Source organism: Haliotis cracherodii, unplaced genomic scaffold, assembly GCF_022045235.1.
Source record: "Haliotis cracherodii isolate W230 unplaced genomic scaffold, xgHalCrac1.p SCAF_1, whole genome shotgun sequence".
Taxonomy (NCBI): Eukaryota; Metazoa; Mollusca; class Gastropoda; order Lepetellida; family Haliotidae; genus Haliotis; species Haliotis cracherodii.
The window spans coordinates 40830576-40851807 of NW_027266264.1; the positions used below are offsets into that span (position 1 = coordinate 40830576).

General features: G+C 37.7%; 1 protein-coding gene across 1 annotated transcript in view; it reads right to left on the bottom strand.

The window, feature by feature from the left end:
* Window positions 1–17410, bottom strand: part of LOC139477990 (mucin-22-like) — a 230692-nt gene extending 213282 nt beyond the window's left edge. The window contains exon 1 of the mRNA XM_071260407.1: window positions 17239–17410. Coding sequence (XP_071116508.1) covers window positions 17239–17285 — 47 coding nt within the window. The 5' untranslated portion in view covers window positions 17286–17410. The remainder of the gene's footprint in view (window positions 1–17238) is intronic.
* Window positions 17411–21232: the final 3822 nt, after the last annotated feature.

Here is a 21232-nt window from a genome sequence, read left to right on the forward strand (position 1 = left end):
TCCTATTTTCAATCCAGAGGACATCCACTCAATTGTAAGTTCTAAAAGAGCAAATGGCAAAATCTACTAGAGTGAAATGGAAGGATCCAGAAAGAGGAAACACATGGGAGTATGGAAGTAGCATTCCAGACTCCATTCAGAGAGAATTTCAACTCAAAAGAAGAACCATATTTTCTTGAGTATAGTGCGCACCCATGTATAATGCGCACCTCCCTCTAGCGGGTTCAATATTTTGGAAAAAGAGAAATTTGAATGTTATACGCAGAAAAAAATTACACCGTACCCTTTCAGCGAAGTCCGGCAAACGAACGGGTGATGAGAAACTTCGTCAGTACAAATTCGAAATTTGAGATAAAAAATCACCAGACATGTTTATTTACCGTTTAAATAGTATTTATTGTTCTGCTAGGCATTGTTTTATATCCAGGGATTAAGATTACCTTGTGTATTTTCTCGTAAACCAAGCCGGAAACAGCAATCAGCTGTAGACACATTTTCTTGGAATCGACCGGTGATTCGGTCAAGACAAACCCAATGATATAACTTTATAGGATTTTTAATGCAAGGATTGGCAAATTTTTTATCTGAAACTATTTTTTTTATCAGAAATAATATATTCCATTATTTTCTTAATTATATGCAGCCTTTACCAAACATATTTAAAATAATAATAACCCTAAGCGAAGCAGCTGATCGCTCTTCTCGGTATTATTTTTTACATGGAACCAGTCTGACCAGTCACCGTCAAGGCTCACGCGCACGTGATCACGTCATCGTGAGAATTTCATGTTGACATAGAATCGTCAAACAAAAACAAATATGACTTTTAACGAGTCAAAGTATGTCATTTATGATATATGTATCCATTCTCTGTCAACTAAAGTTCGTTTCAAGGCGTCAATAGCGGTATTCTGACCGTGGTTTCTGTTAATAACGGTGAGTTGTGCTATCTTCCAATCGCTTCACACACGATTTTGCCGAAATTAATAAAAACAATATTAAAAGGAATGGTCAGGAAAACGATGAAAACGTCCACTGAAGAATCATACGTTTTTCGACCATCAGGAATCAGCACAAGACAATTAATCAGTCAATGTTCTGTCAGGGAATACAATGTCAGGGAAAGTCGAGCAAGACAACACCAAACCATGCATAGAATTAGATGTCAAACCATATCCGTTTATTCCAAAACACCTACGAAAAGTAGAGGGTCATTTAATAAAGTTATGGGCATTGAAATTATTCAACGAGACTGTTATGTCAAGATCTCATATACCAACAACAAAGATGATCATGATTACCACACACGCTATTTTGAAAGTGTTCCTCCCCACCTCAAACAGCGCTACCTTGATGATAGCTGGAAGGATCTCTGTAAGTGGTCCTGTGGAGAAGATAATCCTCCACACACGCTATTTTTTTAAAGTGTTCTTCCCCACCTCATACAGCACTACCTTGATGATAGCTGGAAGGATCTCTGTAAGTGGTCCTGTGGAGAAGATATTCCTCCATATGATCCAGATGAACTACCAATTTATAAATCCAAAAGGGTTATTTTTCTAGATAAAGACATTGGAAACATCAAGACCTTTTACTACCGTGTTACAACCCCAGACTGTCGTCCCCATCAACCATACTAGGATCAACTCACCATATATACCTGTAGATGCCAAATGAAAATATTCTTGTGCAAAATACAAAATCTCCTAATTAAACGGTGCAAATCACTAAACAGCTCTTAGCTGTATATCGTTATTTTTACATGTGTCCAGTCTTTTCACTATGGGTCACCAGTTTCGCCAGTTGGGAACAAATGGCATCAGCCTGATCATCTGAGTTATTTGTATCACAACAAATTTTTGAGCATTGACCTGATCTACCAATCTCAAAAGCGAAGTGAAACGAGCCAACCAAAGCGCACCATACCGAATCGAAATGAGTCAAACCAAAAGAACCATAACGAATCAAAATGAGTCAAACCAAAACGAAATGAACCGAACGAAACCGAACCGTATCACGAATCTAACCAAAATGACTCAAACCAAAGCAAACCGAAACTGTACTGAAGCAAAGCAAACTGAAACCGCACTGAAGCGAAGCAAACCATACTGCGAATGGAACCGAAACCGTACCAAAGCGAAGCAAACCGTACCAAAGCGAAGCAAACCGAAACCGTACCGAAGCGAAGCAAACTGAAACCGCACCGAAGCAAAGCAAATCATACTGCGAAAGGAACTGAAACCGTACTGAAACGAAGCAAACCATACTGCGAATGGAACTGAAACCGTACCGAAGCGAAGCAAACCGTAATGCGAATCAAAATAAACCGAATTGAACCGAACGAAACCAAACCCTGTTGCATTGAACCGAACGAAAATCAAAGCGAAACAAATCAATGCACTTGTTATATACACATACACATATATGTATATATAATGTCTCTAATGATTGTGGGGCGGTCGGATAGCCTAGTGGTTAAAGTGTTGGCACGTCACGCCAAAGACATTCGATTCCCGACATGGGTACAATGTGTGAAGCCCATTTCTAGTGTCCGCCGCCGTGATATTGCCGGAATATTGCTAAAAGCGGCGTAAAAACAAACTTACTCACTCACACTCATGATTGTATCCAAAAATAGAAGGATATTTTTAATCCATGATATACTTTGTGTAATTTGCTGCCAATACATTCTTCCTGGTCATGACACCATTTAGTAATAATTATGTACTGATCTTTTACATCATAATTATCATATTTTTTACTTATTACATACGAACTGAGGAGGTGTGGATAATTTTTAAATATGACATATTATTTGAACATGCTAACTCTCTTTTTCTTTGTTTTCCATGCAAAACCACTATAACAGATAATGGACACAGCCAATATCCTTAAACCTCAAACCAGGATGTGGAACTATCCCAAGGCCTCCTACATCACCCCAAAACCACCAGTACAGAGTGCCAAGACAAGCCAGCTCCACATCCAGATTCCCTGATGACAGCAGAAAGAACATTTACAAGTCCTTTTATGAGTTATCATTTCATATAATTATAGTTTAGCAAGTAATACTTATCATCAGGTAAAATGCATATATAAAATATCAGTAGTTTCAGTTATAGATTTTTAGATAGATGCTAGCCTAAGGTAATGGGAGCGCATCTCCTAGACATACTATTCAATAAGACAAGTGTTATGTCTACATAGTTTAATAGATTTGAAGCTTTTAGATAAATGCCAGCCTAAGGTATCAAGATCCCATCTCACAGACAAAAGATATGTCTACATAGTCTTATAGATTGCCTTGAACTATTTTAATCAAGTAAATCTGTCATCACCTATATTAGAATAACATTCAGCAATTACTTCATTAAGGATTAGCCCCCATACAAGCTCGTCTATAGTGATACCATAATCTCTTTCCAAGCACCCAGTAAATATGTCAACAAGATTAGTGCCAACAGGATTAACAAGATTAAGTCTTCACCTCTGTCTAGCCATTCATTTAGCATAGGACACCCCCCCTCGTGTATCAACCAATCATATTCCTTTTTATTGTTTTATTGTTTAAGTTTTGTTAAATACATACAGAAGCCAAATGTTAAGCAGAAGGGGTTTGATGCTCTAACCAAGCAGATCTCTCTCCCACAGCTCAGAGGGTTGTTCCGACTCTCTGTGGCACCCCAGCTGTATTCTAAGATCTTGTAAATTGTTCATTGTTATTTGTTCTTGTAAATAAAATTGTGATTAGTCTCCTGTGACTCCGTCTCTTTGCTGACTAATTCCCCCAAGAAAACCAGCACGCCATTTGGAAGGTTTTGTTCTTCCGAACGGAACCATAAACATACCATAATAATGTTATCATGATATAACATTTATCCTAAGTTATCCTATAATAATTATATTCATATCAAGTGCTTTTATGAGTTATCATGGTGTAATATTTATACATCATTTCATATAATTATAGTTTAGCAAGTAATACTTATCATCAGGTAAAATGCACATATCAGTAGTTAATATATCAAAATATCAAAGCAGATCTCTCTCCCACAGCCAAGAGGGTTGTACCGACGCTCTGTGACACCCCAGCTATATTCTAAGATCTTGTAAATTGTTCATTGTTAATTGTTCTTGTAAATGAAATTGTGATTAGTCTCCTGTGACTGGTGCATTTTTTTTATCAGATGTCATAAGCTTTGGACTTTCTTAATTGCCAAAGTTTCTGAGATAATGGAACATACTCTCTTTTTGGAAATGCCTCCTGAACTAGCAGTATGACATCCAGTCATCTGCCAGTCGGTCATCACCATGTCGTGGATTCTCTGGATCTTTCTGATGTTGCAGACATGACAGGTGTTACAGGACAGGGGTTGTCTTCAAGGCTCTCCCTGCCATGTTTTAACTCACCTGTCCACCTCTTTATAGTGACATAAAAAGGGGAATCCTCCCCTGGTGTCCAGATCATATCTTCATGAGTAACTTCTGGAGTTTTTTCTACGAGTACTTGATCACTGCACATTCTTCCAGCTTCCAGTAGGTATTTTCTGTGGCTATACCTCCATGACATCATGTAATGTCCACAACAAAACTGAAAAGATTTCACACGTACACAATTTCTACTATGTGAGGCCCAGAACTTATCAATCAACTCTCTTATCATGAGCCATTTTCACTTTACCAAATCAGGTGACAATTCATCAGTATCTATGTATTTTTGTCTATCTATTTTGGTGTGCAAGGGATAAATTATGGGGTCCAAGGCATGAATATGCAAGTCCCAGGCTTGCAGTCTGTGGTATACTCGTTTTTGAAGAATTTTTCATGTCCATGTTACACAACAATCCCAAGGATGATGTTGACCTTTCATAGACATGGTACCAACAGTTCATGTGGTAGGATTCGAGAAGATTCATGCATTGCAACAAATATCAATTTTCATGCCTGTAGAGGTAACCATGACTCAGAAACTGACAATGATATTACCATGGTTTAAAAAAAGTGAATGTTGACAGTTGACTATTTTGTGTTGAACTTGGATGCATCAAATTCCTGGTTGTCTCTAACTAACCTTATGTTCCTTCGAATTTCTCCTCTATTTATCATCATTAATACTCGGATCAATCGAACTGAATGTGTCAAATACCCACGTATCTCAAACTCATTTGGGAGTCCCAAGCATCCTAATTAAGCATAAAATTCCCCTGATGACTCGAACTGTTAAAAACATAAAATAACATGCACTATCGCCACACTGTCAACTCACTTCTCACACAGCTGACTGACATTATTGCGATTGCCACCATTAAATCAAAGGCAGAAAACAGTCTTATCATGGGCATTAAATATGAACATAAGTTTTGTAATGATGCTATAAAGTTTATAGCATAAACTAAAAGTAAAAAAATGTTAGAAAACCTTTAATGGTAGTTATTCATAAAATATACTTTAATACTTAAAATATCAAAATATAACACGCGATTCGCTGTGCAGAGTTGCATCCCTTGGGCACGCCAGAAACCTATGATTGTTGGTTCGAATCCCGGTTCGCCCAGATTATGTTTCTAGGTTTGTCAGCACTATACCCGTGCTCGTGGGTTTCACCGAAGTGGTAAACGTCTGAGACCTGCATCACTTCGGGCTTTCCTCCCACATTAAGCTGACACGCCGTGATATAACTGGAATACTGTTAAAAGTGGCGTAAAACCCAACTCACTCACTCACTCACTCAATAATGATCTCTATTGAAATAATGTTAATCTAAATGCCATGTAAGCTATGACTTAATTTGGGCGTATCAATGTATCAATGTTAACAAACCTTAATCCCCATAATCCAACTATATAAACATAACCCTAAAATAACATTGTCTCCACCACTTAATTACCTCTGTATTCAATAAGTCTAGACAACCTACACCAAATTAAAAAATACCAAACCGGTAAATGCCCCCATTGCAACTTAAAAGAAACTCCTGAACACGTAATACTATATTGCACACATTACCAGCAACACAGAACAACACTCCAATCCACACTAAATTGCAACAATCAAATGACACTAGCAACGGTACTAAACCCCTTAAATGACTTACATACCTTTAAAGCACTAGGCATATATCTAATCAAAAAGGCCTACTTGGCCCCATTTAAAAATAAAAGTACAACAAACAAGCTGCCAATAAACCCTAAAATTCTAGACCTATAAAAACACACAAACTCCACCCCCCCTTGCATCGCATATTTCAAAATTCCAAATTTGTTCTCCAAATTAAGTAAGCAACCCTAAAAGCCCCACCTAGATTGCCTCACCTTTTCAGACATACCCTTTTCGACCAAACACTAAATGGCCTGGCGGGCCCGTGTACAACGGCACGTTAAATTCCAAATTAAATTAAGTAAGTGTCTACAGACTTGAAGTCTATGTATGCTCGCCATTGTTGTATATATCTGTTAGCTACTAATATATATGATGTTCATGTAAATAAATCTGTGTATATCGTACTAGTTGTCTCTTGTTCTACTTGGCTAAACTACCCCCTTTAGTCAGAACATGATAGTTGGCAGAGAATCCTTACGATTTCAACGAAGCGACAGAGTGTATCATAGATTTGCTACATGAACACACCAGTTTACTGATGTTATGGTGAACCAGCATCAACACCAAGACTGAAAAGTGGAAAGAGACAGTTTCCTCCAAAAGATTCAAGTTCATCAAAGATTGTAAGTATAGCTTACATTGTTGATAACTTTGTTCTATACTTTTGGTTATTTCATTGTATTTCATGAGTCAAATTAAAAAATTCACATTTTTAAAAGTCATCCTATATATGATATAAAACGGACAAGTATTTCAGAGAAGGTAACTTTTAATCAATAATGTCCAAAGAGGGATTTTAATTTATGGTGGTAACCATAATTTGTTCCAAGCACCTATGGTATTCGGTAACAACATCAACAGTTTAAATCATAAGTCCCAACAATGAGAATCTGATGGCACACAAGTTCAGTAGCGTGTATGGCCACCATGTGCGTTGACAACTGCCACACAACGCCTCCGCATGGACCTTGTGATGCTTGTGAACACATGATTGGGAAGACAACGCCATTGTTGCTGCAAAATGGTGCCAAGATCTTGCAAATTCTGTGGTTGGTTCTGGAGAGTGGGCAGACTTCTGCCAAGAGCATCCCAGACGTGTTTGATTGGATTGAGGTCGGGAGACCTTGAAGGCCAGTCCATGACGTTGACTCCCGCATTCTGAAGGAAATTCCTTGTCAAAATTGCAGTGTGGGGTCTGGTATTGTCGTGTTGGAAGATCAAACCGGGTCCATGTCCTGCCATAAAAGGTAGAATTTCTGGTGCCAGTACCTGGTCGCGGTAAGGAGCAGTGTTGAGGTTGCCACGGATGACAAGATGCCTGGAACGTGCATTGCCACAGAAAGCACCCCACACCATGACACTTCCGCCTCTAAATCTGTCAACTTCCTGTACACAACACTGGGTGTAACGTTCATGACGGCACCTCCACACCCTCGCCCTACCATCTGCAAATCGAAGATTAAATCGGGATTCATCACTGAAGACGACTTGATTCCAATTCCTCTGAGTCCATCGTAAGTGTCGCTGTGCCCACAACTGACATTGACGTCTGTGTAATTGAGTCAGAATCGGCCCGCAGTATGGCCATCGTGCTTGAAGGTGAGTAGTTCTCAGACAGTTTCAAACAGTTTGCGCACTCAGTTTACCCCTAAACAGTTCATTTCTGGATGATGTAGCCGTCAAAAATCGGTTATGGAGGTGACGTAAGACAATCTGACGATTCTCTGCATGTGACGTCACACGTGGTTGACCTGGCCGAGGGCGATCAGCGGTGGTACCTGTTTGCTGTAGACGTGTCTGTAAATCATAAACAGTCCGTCGACTACAACCCATCGTCCTTGCGACTTCAGGTACGCACGTTCCCGTCTGCAACATGTCGATGGCACATTCACGTTGCACATTTGAAAGGCGTGGCATGACAAATGGCCGTAAAGACTTTTGTTTTCTTGTGTTTTTCTTTTTTTGTTAATGATTACTAACAAGTATGGCTGAAAAGACGTGCGGTATTATGGCCACGTGACCAGTTGCACGTGAAAAAACACTTTTGTCACTATAGTGCTGTGCACATGATTTTGATCGATTCACCTGCACAAAAACGGGTGTTATCTGAAGACAATACGTGGCCATTACTGTTTAAATACACAATAAGGGCCCACAATGATAACTGGTCAAAATGTTTAAATTTTAGGATTGTGAAGTTTTTAATTTGGTTCAGTATATATTGCTCCAGCTTGAATATTGCTTAACAGGAGGTAAGGTTTGCTTTGGATAGTATCTCCAAAAAGAGTGAAGTCCCCAGTGTCTCCTTAATTGCACCCTTGACAAAACTTATCTTGGTAATGTAAGTTTTCCCGTTATTTAGACGTTCATCAGAGATCCATGTAACAGAAATATACATCGTTGTCGTCAATACTCAAAACTTCATTGCCGCTAATTTTAATCACGATTTTCTTAACAATCGCACGACCTATGTTCTGAAAGAGCTCTCTGCTAGCGTCGGTAGAATTCAAACTAATTGTAAATGATAGTCGGGCAGTTCCTGGAACTAAAACATCGTGTGCACCGAGATTAGGAAAGAGAAACAGAAGTGTTTGATTCTGATCAATGGTACTTGGGTTATTAGTTATAGTTACAGACTGGCGAATTGCTTTGACCCCTAATGAATCCCGAAGTCTACGTTGAGGGTTTAACTTGCGTCCATATTGCGAAGACATTGTTATATTGAAATTATGTAACCTTATGTTTAATATAAATATGGATGATTTTAATCTAGATAACTTTGATAATCCAAGTACAATCGAAGAGGGTACTGATGAAACCAGCTTTATGAATCTTAATGATGAACTTTTGAAACCAACTGTTAATGATTATTGCGATGCCTTAAAAGAAGTTGTGACTATTCAAAGCTTAAGATAGATAGTAAAGAAATATTGCGTGGCTCTCCAGATATTGATCTTATGAATTCTCGTACTCGTAAGCCCCTAGCCTTGTCTACGATAGCCAGTAAACACGGCATCAACACTGTTCATAATGAATTATGTTTTGTAGATTACTCACGAGAAAAACTTTCTGCGAAGACTGCTGAGGTTCTTCAGACTGCGTGCTGAACTCGGCACTATAGATAAAGATAATTTGGAAGAAAGCTTGAAGCTGGCCTCGGACAGACTCGGAGAAATCTTGGATACCTACTACGATAATTCCACGTTACAGGTATCACCATACTCGGAGTACAGTATTAGGGAATTATGAGGCCTTGACAAGGCAATGTAAACAATGCGGGGAGAACTCATCAATAATATAGCCAAGCTATCCGAACTCGACAAACATATAGCTTATGAGAAAACAAAGCTTGAACAGGCAGGCGATGAATTCAGTAGACGCCGCGTTGCTGAAAGATTGCGTAACTTAGAACAAGAAAGATCGGCACCCCTTGAAGCGGCTTCCAGTAATAGAAAGGCACTTCGTTCACAAATAAGTTGAATTCGAGAAACTATCGATCAAGTCCTCAACAATGATACTACATTGGCCGATGAAATTAAAACATTGTTCAGAGAACAGGGGATAACCATTGCTAGTATTTTAACCGCATTGGGATTTATTATATCGACTTTGGCTCTCTCGTTAATGGGTGGCAGCGGACCACCCACACCATCCACTGATAAAAATGGCGTATAAGAGTGGATAAAAAAGCATTTAAAAGCATTAGAAGAAGCACTGAGAAAGCCGCGTCTGCACTTCCTGGTATAATAGGGAGTATTGTTTCCTGGCTCTTGAATTTATTAGCTAAGACCTCCACTTGGCTTAGTCAAAACTTGTGGGCACTGATCGTAGCAATCGCAGGGCTGTTGTACGTATCAACTAAAGACTATTTATCCAAATCATGAGTAAACCAGCCGCAACTCCACCTACTATAAGCACTGTTTTTTCATCGATATGTTGTTGATTTTTAGCTGTAATATGTGGTTGTGCGTCAGTAGATGGCTGTAAAACATGTGGTGTCTGTGATTGTTGTGGTGACTGTGGCTTGACTATTCCCGTTTCGCCTGTGTTTGTTTGCGTTATTAGTTCGGTATTAATATCTGAATTTATACCCTTTTTTTTGTTGATCGGAAGCAATAACAATTTTATTATTATAACCGATTACTTGACCGATCTTAAGTTCCATATTACTCGGAGACATGTATAGTCCCAGCGCATAAATGTAGTCTACTTTGGATTGAGCGTACTGTAATACATCTTGATAACGCTTTATAGAAGACGGTATATCAACTGGTGAATTGATAGCATCCTCTACGTTTGCGACAAACTGTTTTTGCGCATCGAGCGCCGTCCCAGAACCAATAATGGACATACTCGTAGAAATAATAAATTCATTACAAATAGTTCGAAGGCCCTCTTATCGTATGGATTATTTGTGGAATTCGATGCTCGATCCTGTGGTAATGGTGCACTAATATCTTTAAGAATATGTCTAATCTGATAGTACATGTGATATGATAAAACAGACTTATTTAGTTCAAATCCGGGGGCATAAAGAGATACACCACATCCTGTTGTGGCACACCATACGGCAAAGTTATATTGGTCAGTCTATTCAACTGCTTCATACTATCGATAACTCGGATGGACAACTTGAAGTCACTCTATGCGATGTAACATATTACCCGCGGTGGACAAATATAAGTGCTGCGAGATATAATAATCAGATAATATTAAGTAAATTAGATGATAAAACATTTACATTACACCTGATGGGTATTACAGTGTGTGCTAACTCAATGATGAATTTTTGTCTGACACAAAATGAGTCAAATGGGATGCTGAAATAAAACACTGGAGAAAGGCAAATATTTCTTGCCCCGAACATAGCAGATACACTTGGACTTGGAGGCTCAATGACAGTAATACCACCCAACGAAACACAGCAGGGAGTGAAATTACCCGATTTAGTTCCCTATAAAGAGTTGTGCGTCCATCTTGATCAGATAAGTCGGCAGATAATATTCAAATCGAAAGTCCTTCAACTCTGCTAAGAGCTACTCCAGTCAAAGTCAAAATGTAATAGCTGTAGAACGGAATCTTTCTCATCATTACAATATAAAAAATTAAAACGCGGTATTATTTCAAAATTTCTGTATTACATGTAAAACATCAACCTGTACATATAGGATACTTGAGTGTAACGCTCCATATTATAAATAATGGTTGATTCCTTAGGCCCTGGATCGCATAACCTTAGACAATGTGATACAATTGCGCTTTCCGATCTCGGAGACACAGAAGGATTTGGTAAACCCGGTGTCAATGGCAAGTTATACGCTTTACACTTACAAGATAATGTATACATTCACAGGTAATCTAAGATTTAACAATGTCGACGTTAGTAGACTCAATAAAAACACTTCATACCGTCTTACTTGCAACGATGATAATAAATGGACTATGATAGACGAAAAAATCAAGTGGCTACTGAATATCGTCATTACCCCACCATATGTGATGATGGGTAAGGGACATCAATTAACTAAGATAATTAATAGAGGGATCGTACTCAGGGCTTATATCCCATCAAAACTAAGTGTGTTAGTCGCTCCCCTGCTGGAAAACCCAGGTCATATGTTATTGAGTCGTCCGGCAGTAAAAAATGTCAGTTTAAATTTGGTTACTGAATTCAATTATATAAAACAGAACTTGAGTGCAATACATAATCCTTCTACTCTTATTATTGAAGTCTTGTTTGGGGATGCATCAGTAGATGCCTTCGAGATATTACCAGATCTATCAATTAAATGGCTCAAGCAACATGAGCATCGACAGTGCAGTATTATTTATGTGGGAGTATCACCCGTTGCAAGCCTTGAGGGGGTCCAAGTTAATAAAGGTGATAGCATTTCTCTTACTAAGATATTTATGCTGTATAATATACATTTAATAAGGTTGATGTATACTCTCAAAACATTAAAGCAAGACCAATTAAAGACTTTTATATGATATAATAATATACACTGGGTTAATATCCGGCGCTCGATGAAGCATCTGAAAAGATGGATACTGTTGATTGATTTCGATTACATCAAATAAGTGACATAAAACATCGAATAGAGAAGGAGAGGGAGTTGAGACTTGGATTGTAGAAAAAGTATCGCAGAGCCGTGAATGCTCTTGATGGAGTTGACACTGCGCTTGTAACGGCTGGCATGGGACTCGGTGTAGCCGGTGTTGGTTTATTATCAACTATAATCGCGGTGCCTATCGTACTTGGCATGGAAATAGCCGCCGGAGTCTCTGGACTGGCAGGAATAGCGATAAAATTTATTTCTCGTAGGTTGCAAAAGAAGGCATTAAAACATGATAATATTCGGATACTCGCCGAAGCAAAGTTGAACAACATTGAGGACCATATTTCATCAGCACTGGCTGATTGTAAGATATTCGATCAAATTCTCTTAAGACCAGTGGTATTAGCAAAGACAAGAAAAAAAAGTTCATAGCACAGGGGAGACAACAAGCACGTCAATTGTTCCGTGCCAAAACCAAAGAACTGGTTGGAGATTAAAAATGGATTGCTTGATCATGTTGGATCACACCACAATAATTTAGACGAGTGCTTACATAAGTATATAATAATGGAGCCAATCAAATGGCGAGAATTACCACAGGGTATATATTATATCAGTGATGTCAAACCTACCAAATACGGTCATCAATTGTTTCTTTCCAATTTCGAAAAAGAGTATATAGTCTGGTCTCCTATAGAACGAAGAACTTAGTAAAAATGTTGAATATCACTTTGTTCAAAATAATGGTATGCGTATGAGTAAAGATAAAAGAGAATATTTTCATTACAATTTAGCTTAGAGTCATGCTGATCATGGAATAGGATCATCATTTTTTCATAAAAAATTCCATCTGTAGTAGCAGTTTAGATATATAAATCTGGCTCCAGTGGGGTAGCGGCAGAACCCCCATTACCTATACTACTCATGTTTTATTGACTGACTACATTGCATTATTTAAATCCTTGATCTATGATGAAGCCTCTCTGACACTTCCAGACATTCAACCCCAACAACAATATTTTAGGTGCAAACATTTTAGGGGTGAAATGATACATCGGTGCACCGTAAGTTCTCATGGGCTGAAACTAAATTACTTACTACTCGTTTCATTACCACCAGTGTCTTTGTCAGTCAAATATAGCAAAATGTGTCGTAATGAGCATTTCAAGTTCACTACTAAAAATAGCCGCTATGAACATGTGTCTGCAGTTAGCTTTTCCTTTTGAACTAGCTCTGTCAAGTAATTCCTAGTCAAGACATTTCAATGCAATTTGAAGTAAATATGGGTATTGTGACATACATCATATGTGCCGCATCTTGACTTTGTAGTATCGTTTCACCCCTATTAAACATTATTCCAAGGTGTTATTTCACCTGTTGAATAGAGTTGCAACCGACTTGCCTAAAAAATCTATATAATATTTTGGTATGCGTTTGGCAAATATAACTTAGGTTAGGTCTAATGATCACAATTACTAGTATATTCATACTCAAGTATGGAAATAATATTAAAAAAACAACGTATCATCCATAGAATTTGTCTTCTGTCATATTTACATCTGCACTTCATGTTGAGTGAGTGAGTCAGAGCCCAGTCGGTTACGCTAATGGGACCGAGGCTACAACACTAACATTTAGGTACATTATGTGTATAAAATGCGTTACTATGTATTTCTGATAGTTACATACTTATTCTAAAATACAAAAACTGACCGTAGTTCGCTCAAAAATGTTTTAGGCAAGTCGGGTCAAAATCTTTTTAGGCGAGTTGGGTGTACCCCGTTGAATACTTTAGGGCTTAAAATACATCCCTGGCTGGTACCTGTGCTACATCTGAAGTAATCAAAAAGTAAGACAGTTCATACCTTTTCTTAGCACAAGCAGATAGCTTTGAAGGCATCCCAGCAAACAATTCTACGTTGTGACAACGTTGTGACAACGTTGACTTTTCGTTGCTACAACAATGTGATGTAACGTTGTCACAACGTAAATCTGTAGACTCCCAGATTGGTTGCTACAACGTTGTGTGTAAACCAAAATACAAGTTTGTACCAATCTAGTTAAGACATCAGGTACCAATCTAGTTAAGACATCAGGTACCAAGCAATACATTCTGTAAAAACTGAATTCACTTTAACCCTATCCGTGAAACAGCAAGTCAATGAAATGCACTCTCTTTTGGCAGAGTTTGAAATACCGCCAAGATAAAAATCTAAATGTTTTAAATTACATGTACAATTTGGTTATATAATATATATTTTCCCAAACAGTTTTCAAGGCTATGTGCAAATTGTTCATAAATGTTTCAACACAATTAAAAGATATTTGATTTTCCCACGAATTTGCAAATTAAAAAACATCAAACAATAAGCCCTGCACAAATTGAAACATTTAAATTTTCTTGGCCTTACCCCATACATTCAGCATTGAGAGCAACACTGTGACAAACAGAATAGTCTGTGCATCTGATGTCCTAAGATCCATTTCCCAGCAACGAAATGACAATAGAATTCTGGTTGAGGTGACCTTTATTTATTTATTAAATGACAAGTCAGAACTTGGGCTGAGTGGCTGAGTGGCTGAGGAGCCTTTTCAGTCCTCAAATGAAAAATCACAGGGATGATCTTCAACTGTATCCATAGTCTCTCCTTAAGCCTTGGTAACTGAATAAAAAATGACACAAATATTATAAAATGGCAAGGCAAGGGACATATTTCTGACATAACAAAATAATGGTTGCATTCCCCAAAATAATATTTTGATGTCTGATGTCAGTCTTTAAACAGTTACAAACTGCTGAAAGTGCGAAGAAGGCGCTGACAGTAATACCATGATGCTCTTGGATCATACATAGGCAGAAAAGCTTTTAGCACTGAATCATTGGTGTAACTTTATACCCCCGCCCTTTTAGATTGTGGGTTTAATTAAATAAGAATCATCTAAATTTTAATTCTTGAAGATGTTTGTATATATTATTGCATCATACATACCTTTCTGTCAGTGATGTACTTTAAACAAATATGCTCCCACAATACTGTTTTCTCCACCTGAAAGAAAAACAGAAACCACAAAGTATCACATTTTTAAATAAACCAGTACTGTATAGATAAATCACATTTACTTAGAATATGATGTAACGGGTGGTAGTATTGGCAAATAGTTTTATCAGTCAATAGATCAACTGTAGTTATTCAAAAGCAGTAACTTTACCTTCCTGCTGTAAATCACAAACTAGTGATTCAAGTGAATATGTTGGCCAAGTTTCTAAAACCTTATTTGAAAAATATATACATAAATGAAAAATATATATTGCCAAATAAAATAAATAGTTCCCATATTTGAAGCATGAATGTTGAATATGAATTATGAATAGAAGTGTTAAATAAATAATTAAAATACACCATGATAACAGCCTTGCTAAAATAAAATGTATAGACAGCACCAACAACCTGATGGTCCACATTTAGGCTACTTCAGTCAGTGCTAATTAGGCCTTTTCGGAAACAACAAGTATGTTTCCATCTCTTCCTGAAAATACAATTTTTCATAACATCATTGAGCGCATTAAGTCTAAGGCTATAACTAGTAGCCTACAGAGAGTTGATCTGAAAATACTTCCATTGATTTGATTCCCTCTCTTCGCTCTCTTTCCCATGGCCTGAATGAGCCACATTGTTTCACAAAAATCAAAGTCCGAAGATTAGTACAAGTAAACTTTAAATAGTAATGATTTCAGAAATAACACGGAAGAAATGGCGATAACTGTCAGTGGTCAGTAGGCGATGCATAAGTTAGGCCTATTTACAGACCTACATGTTTACAATCGAAACCCGAACATAATATGACGGCCACAAAACGCCGCCAGACTGAATTTTGGTCAAACATATATTGTTTGCCCTTGGTAATTGCCCTTGGTATCCATAAAATAATAATATGGAAAAAAGTCTTGAGCCTCCTTCACCTCTATATACATTGATATTAATATTTGATACACAGAACATAAACACTGACGCTCAGTGAAAGTGACCGGCAAACTGCATTCTAAACCCTGCCACTGCTGAATAATACGATACATTTAAATCATTTGACGATCTGCATGTACAGAAACATATCAACAAGTGGAGGCTGCTTCTGAAAAATTAACTTACCTCATCCGAATTCACAGATCATCTGTCCAGTTCCAGTTGCTGCACAATCTCTTGGTTGTAGACTTCTAATATGTCTAGAGTGAGCTTGAACTAAGATGGCTGGTGACAACAAATCTTCTGCGACAATGTGACGTCATTCTAACGTCACTTCACGAGGCAACAGGCTAAACAATTTCAGCAGTCGCTCTCACGACGCAAAAAATGGGCGCAATTGTTTTTAACTGTAATATTGCTTGTGACAACATTTAATAGACAGATAACTTCGTTATAGATATATATGTTTAAAAAAAATAAAACTAAGAGATGGTAGATCTACAAGTAAAAGTGTTGTAATGTCCAAAGCACAACGTTATCACAACCTTAATTTGCAACGTTGTTGTTACATTGTCATAGAGATAAGCAATTATGTTCTGGAAATTTTAGTATTAAGAGATGAAAATTTAAATGCCGAATATATAGAAAGGTAATGCATTACTGCCTTGGTATTCTGACAAATTCATGTTGATTTTGATAAAGCAGTTCTATTCCTTTATGACTATCGAGAAGAAAACTCTATAACGTTTCATCGACGTTATAGAAACGTAGCTACCAAACGTTTTGTGATGTCCAATGGACAACGTTGTTATAACGTTGTGAAATAACGTTGCACGTTGACGTTATAACAACGTTGTGACAACGTAATATCACGACGTTACCAATCCACAACCTTTCCACAACGTTGTGACAACGTCGTGTTAGCTGGAATAGCTGTTATGTATGTTCAAAATCTCTCAAGTGAGTTCATTAGTTTTCAGTTTAAACTGAGCCATTTAATAATTTCACCTAGGGCAAAACTGACCCAATATGTTCAAGAACATAACCAGCAACACACAACCAGGTGTTCTGGCGTAGGCCTTAGTATCACAATAACACCATAATAGTATCAATCTCACCTCTGCCAAACGTATAGACAGCATACAACAAATACTGCCGAATGCATGCGCTGCCTTCAAACAAAAAAACAGTTCTTTCGGTTGTGTGTACGATGTTGAAGTGACTTTCGACAGATAAGACTTGGATTTTCTGTACTGAGATCTGTGCCAATGTTTGAAAGACGGAAATGTCATGGGGAATTCCCCTTTCACGCGTGCGCACGACATAAACTAGTTCGCGGCTACCCCTGCGCAACTTTATCTTAGTCTAAACTTTATCTCAGCAACTCGTCATTCGTCAACACTCGCCCCTTTCCGTAACCTGCAAGAAGACTCGTCCCCCTATCGATGAATGTTATGTGCGAAAATACGACAAACCAATCAGAATGCGCGTATGATTTCAAGTTCTTCGTCAAAGAATCCCTCAGAAATAATTTTTGATTTTACATATGTCTTGCATCTAAAAATATACCAAAGACACAGTTTAATGTATGCAATCATACTGTATAATTCTGCACGTCCCGATGTGCTTTAAATTGCATCTAAAATATAAATAATATATGGGGAAAATGCGTGAACCATTATGCAACGAGTTGACAATTGTTTTAGGTATGCCCGTTTGCGCGAAGACGGAACCCGGTCGCAAAAATGGCCACGAGAGGGGCACGTGTCGCTATTCGGCTTGTCCCGGAATAACACGTGTTGGTCACAAATGAGCAACTCGTATGGCAAGCTCCTCACAGCGACAACCCATGATATTAGAGCCGGGCAGGGGAGGGGGGGCAGCTAAAACTCCTCCCAGTGATCTGTAATCTCCACACGCAATGAAAAAGCCCAGCGATGTTGAGAGTTTTGAGTATTTTTTACTAAATATAGCTAAGGTGGTTCCCGGCTCCCTATGCGCGTCGTCAACTTGCGCCAAGCTTGGAGTCGGTATAAGCTGGTTCCCACATTAGCTGGGCCCCGTCTCCAATATCACAATATAGGAGCCGGTACAGGCCAATGAGACAATGGCTGTGAGCGCCTTCGAAATATTAAACATACACTATGTTATGTAATTTTTCATTGGTCGCTATTTTTAGACGAAGCGCTACCCTTCTACAAAAGCCTCCACTGACAAACGTCACAAACTACTTTAGTCATTTTGATAGATGTGCCACCATCTGGTGCGGGAAAGACCTTCAAACTTTAAATTGTAATTTATTGTAGGAAATTAAATTTCCAAAATTATTTTCTTCATATATGTTGCGTACATGATATCAATATGTAAGAGAAATAATAGTGAATATTGTCTAGCGTATTCATTGCATGAACATATCGCAGGTTTTTGAATACACCCCGAAATTGTGCTATGCGAGAAAAATATTTTTAATACACTTGTCAGAAAACTTTGAGCGAATTAAATATTCTCAGGTATTTGAACGAGATACGCATGTTGGAAATATATATATGTCGACATAAGTAGAGCCACGCATACAATATAAATGTCGCATTGAAAATATTCCTAACTTTGCCTTTCCATTCCATGACGTCAAAAATGTTTATGTTTACGTGGGTTGTTGTTCAATTTAAGGAATAAGGAATAACTCGTAACATATATATGATGTAACTCTTCCGACAAAATAGAAATGTGTTGTACGACTCGTGTTGGGTTGCAATATATTAATTGGATGATTACGTTAAAATGATGAAATTTCTGTTGAAAACATTGAAATTGGAATAGAATAGCAAAAACCATGAAATAAAGGTGTGAAAAGATGTATAAAAGATATGCAAAATCTACATAATAATTACAACTGTAAACAGCATGATACAATGATCGTGTTCACTCTCATTCAACATGTTCAAGGACCTTCACCTCAAGGAAATTACCAAATATGTACAACAATGTTGGCGTATGACATCACTACCTGTGACCGACTTTTAACAAAATGGCGTGTTCACTGTCAACAGTACGCGGTATTTTAAGATGGGACTCAGGGATCGTATATACATAAATGTGACATGTAAGTAATCAGAAACATTCTGACAATCAGTCTGCTCTTATTTGTTGTGATATTTTTCATTTAAACCAACAGAAATAGTCAGAGATTCCGATAAATACCGTTGTCGTTGTGCGTGATTTTGCGTCAGTCATGGCGTCACACGTACAGGACGGAAACTTTGGCAATATCTGTTGAAAATACCAACCATTGCCAGGTATCTATTTTTAGTTCCCTAATTCTTCATACGATTCTCTTCCCTTGCATATTCTGAAATTATTGAGCCAATTATTCAATGAATAGACGAATGGTTAGTTCAAAAAAGGAGAAAATGCTACACTGCGTAAAATCTGAATTTTGCTTTGTTTACAAACAACTGGAGTTTTTCGAGCACGTGTTGACACCTGATTTATTTTGTTTGATTTCATCTAAACACTTTGTATTGGTGACAAAGACCATGTGTCATTTGATTCTACTCTGTATGAGGAATTCAAGGATGTATGAATGGCAGCTGAGTTTGAAATTAACGTGATGTTACAGGCATCTCATAACCGGTATATGTGAAACGTGATTTTGTAAACACTATCCAATATTGTTCGGAAAGTTCACTTCGTCGTTCGTGTATTTTCCAAGACATTCTAAACGAGTCTAGGGCTATTTATAGGACCTAATTTTCAGAGGTCATCTTCCGTAGTTTTGCTTGGCCCAAAAGCCAGTGGATGATATGACCAAACAGGGAATTTCCCACAGTATTCAAAACTGTGAAGTGTATCTATGTGCGTGGTGCAGTTTGAATATTGTATTCGACTTCAAAGTGAGGGTTGAAGAGGAGGGACATATATGACTGTCTGGCTGGTTCTCTACTTCATAACATCTTTAGGAATTGTGTAAGCCTTCTTTATGGACAAGGTGTAAATGGACCTCGTTGCCGAAAATCTATAAAATCTTCAAAGATCAACCATCAATAATGAATCAAACGATTGCAGTATACTATTTATATAATATTTACGTTAACTGTTCTTAGGAATTAAAGGGGCACTGATCTAACGCAATTCCCCGGGACTGGTTGTTGCCTTTGTTATTGTTTTTTCCCCCGTGAGTACCCGGATGTAGAGCAGAAATCTAGACTAGCTCGCGACCTCTGTTGCGCCATTCGTAAGCGCATTAGTCACTTTTATGGATACCGGTAGTAATAAGAGCGTATGGTCACATTGATCAACAAAATGAAATACAGTTTTCGAGATAATAAGGAAATGTAGGTATCTTTGTGGGTAGCATCGGTAATGGTGACGAAGATTTGATAAGTCACTTGCTTGGTAATTTTGCGATTTTCGTTTACACTATTTTGACTTGCAACACAAAGTAAATATTTCACCAGAGCATTGCTTTTTTTATAGTGTGTATATTTTTTTACTGTCAAAATGTGTAACATATTTATTAAACGTCTAAATATCCAGTTATTTTACAAAGTGACTGAAACACATTTCCATCTGTATTATTATGATATCGAATTCCAAACATTTTGATGTTTAATGTCATCACCAAGAGACTGAAAATGTTACGTTGAAAAGTACATTTCTATGTTGTTTGGCTTCTAACCCTACATAATAATCTGTTGTGGTGTTTATAGGCCCTTTTGATCGTCTTAATCAATCTGGACAGATTTTTTAGTCAAAATGACTGAAATATTTACACATTTTATAAATTGCCTGAGAGAATCACATTTTACAAATTGACGGTAATCTATACACGCTTACAAAGGAAATGACCTGTGAAAACAACGTCTATTGCGCATTGAAGAATTTCCCAACCAAGACGTAGAGAAACAAGAACGAATCGGTTCAAATGAAGGAAAACAAAATGCAAATACCATAATTACAACTTACCAAATTTATGTGTATAAATAGGCAGCTTCCTTGTTCGAGGAATGTATCCGTGAATATCCACACAAAGGAATAATATCCCACTCGTCTGCAGCTATACAAAATAACTTATTCGATGTCACGTGTCTCTGTAACAATCAAATATTCTAA